This window comes from Primulina tabacum, chromosome 12, assembly GCF_025594145.1.
Source record: "Primulina tabacum isolate GXHZ01 chromosome 12, ASM2559414v2, whole genome shotgun sequence".
Classification (NCBI taxonomy): Eukaryota; Viridiplantae; Streptophyta; class Magnoliopsida; order Lamiales; family Gesneriaceae; genus Primulina; species Primulina tabacum.
The window spans coordinates 17,998,745-18,005,652 of record NC_134561.1 but is presented as its reverse complement, the minus strand read 5'-3'; the positions used below and the strand labels follow the sequence as shown (position 1 = coordinate 18,005,652).

Genomic DNA, 6,908 nt, shown 5'->3' with positions numbered 1-6,908 from the left:
ATATCCATTATTTTTTATACACAACAAAAAAAACTAATTTCTATAAAGTGTACACCCTCGTAGGATTTGGCAATTTAATTTGTGACGTAGCCAAATGAAATTGTTACATGAATTAGGAAAATTCAAAGTAACGCAAAAACATTGGGTTGATTAGGTGTTTAGAAATCGTTATTGCAAATTCTAAGAAAAAAGATAGTAGATCGTTGTATGAATCACAAACGAAACATTAAAGATGTCATAGAGTACTCGACGAAAACATTCTTACACTCAAGTTGGCGCTATATCAAATTAGAGAAACGAAAAACCTCTTGATAGCAAGATGAGAATTACCTCAATATCGAAACGAAAAACCTATTTATAGATTTTGTAAAATGAAAAACAGGCTTTGAACTTAACGTTTGAGGCTTAATTACTTATATAATGTGATGTGATCGCGTTGAAATAGATGAGCCGGGTAAGGAGCTCTAACGTATCAAATCAACAATTTATAGTGTTTGAGAATTTTGAGTGAAGATAATGGCTGTGATAGCACCTGCAAACAATGAAAAGAACTCGTGAATGGGCACCAGAGGAGTGTCCGGCGTGGCCACTCTGATGATAAAGTCAGCAGGTTTTCAGATGAACACCAGCAATATTTGAGAGAAAATATGTAAGTGCTTGAAAGTTCAAGGATTCAGGATCATTAAATGACATTAATACCTGCTATTTATAGTAAAAAATGGGGTAGATACCTCGATTCCAACGCCACCTACTAAGTATGGCAAGTCGACTGCCCATACTCTAGTTTCTGATGACTTCTAGGACACTCCAAACCCAAGTGGTTCTGACAGCATAGACGGCCTGTATCCATCACACTCGAGTATGATGCAAGTTTCGAGGTGGCCCGGGTAGTAGAGAACCCGGGTGGTTGGTGGAAAGCCCGGTCTTATGATGATGATTGTCCGGGAAGAGCCGCAGTGCCCGAGAAGAGAAGATTTGTCCGGGTCTTCAGGAAAATAACCGGAACATTGGCTATGATCTGGGCTATTTAAGTAACAAACCGGATTAATGATGACCCAGATCCTTATGGGGTATCATAATGAATTTAATTATTTTTATATAACAAGCCCAACTTAATTTAATGTATATTTATTTTTAAATGGGTAATATCTTTAGATGCAAGTTGTGTACACCTAAAATGAAAAGATTTCGTATCAAAATAATGGAAAAGTCATATATAAAAACTTATATGAGACGATCTCACGGGTCGTAGTTTGTGAGACGGATCTTTTATTTGGGTCTGCCATGAAAAAGATTTACTTTTTATGATAAGAGTATTACTTTTTATTGTGAATATCAGTAGGATAGACCCATCTCACAGATAAAGATTCGTGGCACCGTCTCACAAAAGATCTACTCGTGAATATATATAGACACACACAAAAAGTCCAAGAAAGAACCAACTTCCATTTGAATGGGTAAATCTTTCTACTTAGTTGTTTATTAGATTTTGTCCCGACTCACTTGACTGCGAACGTCCCACGCGGGTCTTTTGCCGGGAAAACAAATATCATATTGTCCAAGAGAAAAAAATTTCGGCGAAAAAGAATCTTAACCGTCGATTTTTATGGTTCGAAAGAGATTCCCAGCTCAGCACGCTCTTTTTTAAATACCAGAAATACACGCCTCTCTAATTATTTTCTTGGTGTTGGTCTTCGGGAGTTGCAAGATACTTCCACTTCGCCTTTCATGATCTTTTTCTTGAAAAAGATTACATTTTTTTGTTGAATTCATTGTGCTCCTTTACCATTTCATTTCCAAATCTGAAGTGGGAATCGTAGTGGAAAGGATATTTGGATATAAAGGTGAAGTGGGGTATCTGCGCTTGGGATCATCTTCTCCGTGGTGAGCGTTGAATCTTATTGAATATACTTTCGTGGGGTTTTTGATAACATGGATTCTCTTTTATGATTATTGGTGTTCCAATTTTTTATTAGAGGAAACTCTATTAGACTAAAGATTCTTACCCTGATATGCTAGTGCTACATACTTCTTCCTATCATGGTCTGCACTCTGTGACTAGTGGAATGCTGTTATGGTGATGAGATTTGATTTGTTGAGTTTTGTCATGATCGCTTATTTGGGTGGGCCATTCCCGGTTGCTTTCCGGCGCTGGTGTATCGGCTCTAAACTTTTGCTATATTGATTCAGTTCTTGTTGATTGTTCTATGGATGGATGTGTTGTGCTTGAGATAACCAGTACCCTTTTCGAATTTTTATGCATTATTATGTTCGACTGAGTTATCTTGTCTTCTGTTGTAGAGTTTTATTGAATTTGTCATTGGAAACTTCCATCTGAAAAGGAGTGCATTTGGTGGATTGAAGATATGTATTTGGTGGAGAGCAAAGAAGGAGCCATAGCATGCATGCTTTTTGCCTTGTTGTTCTTGGGCACATGGCCTGCTATCTTGACTCTACTCGAGAGGCGTGGCCGTCTTCCACAGCATACTTACCTTGATTACACAATCACGAACCTATTGGCTGCTGTTATAATTGCTTTTACATTTGGTGAAATTGGAAAGGGCACGACTGAGAAGCCCAATTTTTTGGATCAGCTATCCCAGGTGACACGACACCTTCTCCATAGTTTTGTCAACCTTGATATATATTTGGTGAAATATTGTTACAGCGGAGTGGGAATTGTTATTTTTTGTTTTACCGTTTGATATGTTTGATAGTTATGATCCAAATGTACATGCATTAATAATTCTTGAAATTCTCTGCTTATTTTGAGTTAGTTGAATGCATAAATGATTTTTGGGATTCAGTCAATGTTTTCTAATGATTAATGCAGGATAATTGGCCTAGTGTATTGTTCGCGATGGCTGGTGGGATCGTTCTGAGCCTTGGGAACCTGTCGACTCAATATGCTTGGGCATTTGTTGGTTTGTCGGTTACCGAGGTTATCACTTCAAGCGTAACCGTTGTCATAGGTATTCTGATAGTCTAGTATCCAAATTCTTCGTCAGGGATTTTCCTTATGTTGATTCATTCGGTGTTGCGTTATTTTGATGTGACAGGCACAACGTTGAATTACTTCTTAGATGACAAAATCAACAGAGCAGAGATTCTTTTTCCTGGTGTTGGATGCTTTTTGATAGCCGTTTGTCTTGGATCTGCCGTTCATTCATCCAATTCTGCAGACAATAAAGAAAAGCTTGGTAGCTTCACAAATGATTCAAAAGGGACCTCGTATGTTTGGTTTTTTCGCATGATTATAGCTTTATTCACGACCCATGTTTGTAGATTTACATCGCATTTTCTTGATTAAGAAAGACAAAAGATGTCTTCTTGACTGTACAATTCGATACACTGAAGTTGATTTTGAACTAAATGTGAACAGAATAAAGGATGCATCCACATCCAAGGACTTGCATTCAAACAAGGGTAAGAATATGTGGCAACACACACTATTCAATTTTCTCTGTCAATTATAGGAAACCAGAAGTTTTTATACGTCTCTTGTTCTTGTTTGGGTTCCGAACATACATTCTCTATCAGACTTGGAGAAGGCGAAATTCGGAACTGCGGATTTTCTTGTAGAGCTCGAGAACAAGAGGGCCATCAAGGTTGTCTAACCTCTTCTACGGCTTGCCTTATCTTCTTTCAAGATATACTATTTACTCTAGACTAGACTTTCACTAAGAATACCCCAACGATCAGTTATTTGAACAGGTAGTTTTCATTTTTCTCAAGCAGGTACTTGGTAAAGGGATATTCATCGGCTTGGCCATAACTTTCTTTGCCGGATTTTGCTTCTCTCTTTTTTCTCCAGCATTCAACCTGGCAACTAATGACCAGTGGCATACATTGAAACCTGGTGTTCCACACTTGAGTGTGTACACTGCATTTTTCTACTTCTCAGCGTCATGCTTTGTGCTAGCTCTCATTTTAAACATCGCTTTCTTGTATTTCCCCTTGTTGAATCTGCCGAAATCGTCGTTAAAGGCATATTTATTTGACTGGAATGGTAGAGGTTGGGCCCTTTTGGCTGGACTTTTGTGTGGTTTTGGGAACGGCCTTCAGTTCATGGGTGGTCAAGCTGCTGGATACGCCGCAGCAGATGCTGTTCAGGTCATTTTCATCATTCTTGAACTATTTCTGGATTCGCCTTCGGATTGAATTAGAGATTTCAAATTGAGTTCAATCTTATTTATGAACTCCATTAAACAAAACTCGAAATGTGGCTTGATCTTGGCAGCCCTTTTGATTTTCAATACATCCTTAATTCCTAATTGATATATTAGATCCCACGAGCTAATGCAGAAGATAATTTTTGATCAAAATATTTTCAAAAATACTGATAGATTACCATTCAAGTTGCTCCAGAAGCTAGCCAGCCAAATTCATTTCATTCGATGATTTGTTAACTCTAGGCATTGCCACTGGTGAGCACCTTTTGGGGTGTTGTCTTGTTTGGAGAGTATCGAAGATCGTCGAGAAGAACGTATACGCTTCTTGTGGGCATGTTGTCTATGTTTATTGTGGCTGTTGGCGTGCTCATGGCATCATCCGGTCACCGTAAGTAAACATTGTTCGTTGCAAAGACAAAATTGAAAAAAAATTATGCTATACTTGGAGGTGTTCTCGATATTGCGAAATTTTAGTCATTGGATTTTCAAACATGATATCAACTTCCATTAAAATGTAATGGATTCATATAATCTAACCACGTTAGGTTATAGGGAGAATTACTCCCCAAGGAGGATTGACTAACTCCAAAAAATGTGTGAATATGCTGGCGATGTTGAGCCACTCTTCAATTTGGTAAATGGGGTGATTATGAATGTAACATTCAAATTGTATGTAGCATAATTGCAATAGTCCCAATGTTCTCTATTCTTCTAATGTTTTTTTTTTAAAAAAAATGGTATATTTCTTGAGCATGTGTACTATGCACTATTTTGTGTACCGTACAAATGCAAAATAATAATAACTAGCAGGTCATAACAAAAATAACGCGTGTGTCCTGAAGAATAAAAGGAGAAAATTGATGTTATTTTTTTTTTAAATGAAATTATTACTTTTTGAAATTGAAATAATGGAAGAGAAGGGAAGAAAGAAATATAAATGTGGAATACGGAGTGGAGTGATTTAAAAGTATTTTTGAAATTATGAAAACACCAACATACCAAAAGTGATGTATTACTATTGTTGGAACACGAATTCTTATGTTTTGGTGTTAACAAATAATAAAGGTAAATATGATGCTGTCTAAATTGATTTACACTCGAATCTTAAACTAAACTATCTCTTATTATTATATCAGTTTTTCTCGTTCAGTTTTCAACGGAATCAGTTTACAAATAGAACCAGTTTACGAATAGAATCAGTTTACAACAGAAGAAAAAACTGATGATTATTATTGGTACAAAACCGATCGCAACAGTGTATGACTGTCAGAGAATGTTGACATGGACTAAATACAAGCCAACATACACTTTTTGTTTGGAACGGATTTATTTTAAAATATATATATATGGAGAACTGATTCAGTTTAGTAATGTTACAATTTTTACTGAGAAATTTCCAAATATTCGAAGTTAAAAATTCAATCAGTTGAACACACTTTCAAAAAATTATATCTGATTATCAATGATCATTTAGTACTAGGATATGACAGTGTTATAAATCATTGTATCTTAATAGTAGTTTGTATTCGGTCAATTATTGTAATGTCTAGAAAATTCGAACTACGTAACCCCACTGCATACAATATAGGTGTAAGGTCCAAAATTAAGACGACGTAATCCAACGGCATGCGAATCTAGAAATTTATGAAAATAAACAATAGTTGATTTTTATTTGCTAATTAATTATGTGACATACTTGTTTATATGCTAAATGAGATTTTATTGTCATCATGCATAAAATTATATTTTTAGGAACATTCAAGTGACGACCGAGGAACGGGGACCGAGGACTGAAAATGTAAAATATTTTTATTAAATAATTAATTTCAATTTTTTGAAATATGGTCGATGCTTTTTAGTATTTTTGAAAATAAAGGGTTTTGAGGTGATTTTATACGTCGGGACGTAAATTTTATCGGTGTTGGTTTTTCAACTAAAATACGAACTTTTTGGCAACCCGACTTATAAATTCAGAGCCTAATTAAAGAAAAACTTTGGTAATATTTTAATTATGTCCTACCTAGACTAATGGGCCTAATTAGATGGCTTATTAGGCCTAAAAAGCCTTGTAGGTGATTAACTAATATTTAAAGTATTAAATAAGTAAAAACCCTACACACTTGACACAAATTATCGGCCACACTTTGAGAGAAGAATTCTGAAAACACTCCACCTATCTCACGGCACACACACAGCACAATTGGAGGAGGGTTTTCGAAGGTTACAAGTAGAATCAAGCCAAAGTGGTCTCCCGTTCTTTGTCGTCAACGGATATTCGAGCGTATATAACGCAAAGACACGTCATACATCTCCTTTTCTCATCCATCATATCATATTATTGTTTGAATTAATGTATGCATGAAGAACATGAAATTATTTTCATAATTTTTGGTATATTGCATGTATGCATGAGGAAAGATGGCTTTTGATTCAAATTACTTGTTCTTTGCATGCTAAGGGGCTGCCATGATGCCATATTATGTTTAACCAAAGCTTTTAAATAAATTAAAGTCCCACACACACACCCAAGTTTCGACAGAAAGCAAAGGAGAACAAAAAAGCAAACCAAAACCAGAAACTTGCTGTTGGGGCGATCGAGTTGCTTGTTCTAGGGGGAGGCTTGGTCTTGGCTTGGGCCAGGGCTCGGCTAGAGTCGTGCACGGGTCAGGGGGAGAGTCCTAGCCAAGCTAGGACTCACGCTAAGGGCTGGGAAAGAGTCCTAGCTGAGCTAGGACT

General features: G+C 36.5%; 1 protein-coding gene across 3 annotated transcripts; it reads left to right on the top strand.

The window, feature by feature from the left end:
- The first annotated feature begins 1,594 nt into the window (after positions 1-1,594).
- Positions 1,595-4,723, top strand: LOC142521103 (ureide permease 1-like). 3 transcript variants are annotated; one of them, XM_075624296.1, is made up of 8 exons: positions 1,595-1,884; positions 2,343-2,603; positions 2,834-2,972; positions 3,060-3,231; positions 3,383-3,426; positions 3,541-3,608; positions 3,739-4,113; positions 4,416-4,723. In XM_075624296.1, the coding sequence occupies exons 2-8, from the start codon at positions 2,367-2,369 to the stop codon at positions 4,566-4,568; spliced, it is 1,188 nt and encodes a 395-aa protein (XP_075480411.1). In that variant the 5' UTR covers positions 1,595-1,884; positions 2,343-2,366; the 3' UTR covers positions 4,569-4,723. The 3 variants fall into 3 exon arrangements, with proteins under 3 accessions (XP_075480411.1, XP_075480410.1, XP_075480412.1); XM_075624295.1 differs by having other exon boundaries at positions 1,602-1,884; positions 2,302-2,603; XM_075624297.1 differs by lacking the exon at positions 1,595-1,884 and adding an exon at positions 1,930-2,238.
- The last annotated feature ends 2,185 nt before the right edge of the window (positions 4,724-6,908 follow it).

Excerpts from the sequence above, each read along its gene's own strand:
- LOC142521103 (XM_075624296.1), top strand. The coding sequence starts at position 2,367 with ATGTATTTGGTGGAGAGCAAAGAAGGAGCCATAGCATGCATGCTTTTT. Across the intron at positions 3,609-3,738 it reads AGAACAAGAGGGCCATCAAG|GTACTTGGTAAAGGGATATT; the intron begins GTTGTCTAACCT and ends TTTCTCAAGCAG. Across the intron at positions 4,114-4,415 it reads CCGCAGCAGATGCTGTTCAG|GCATTGCCACTGGTGAGCAC; the intron begins GTCATTTTCATC and ends TGTTAACTCTAG.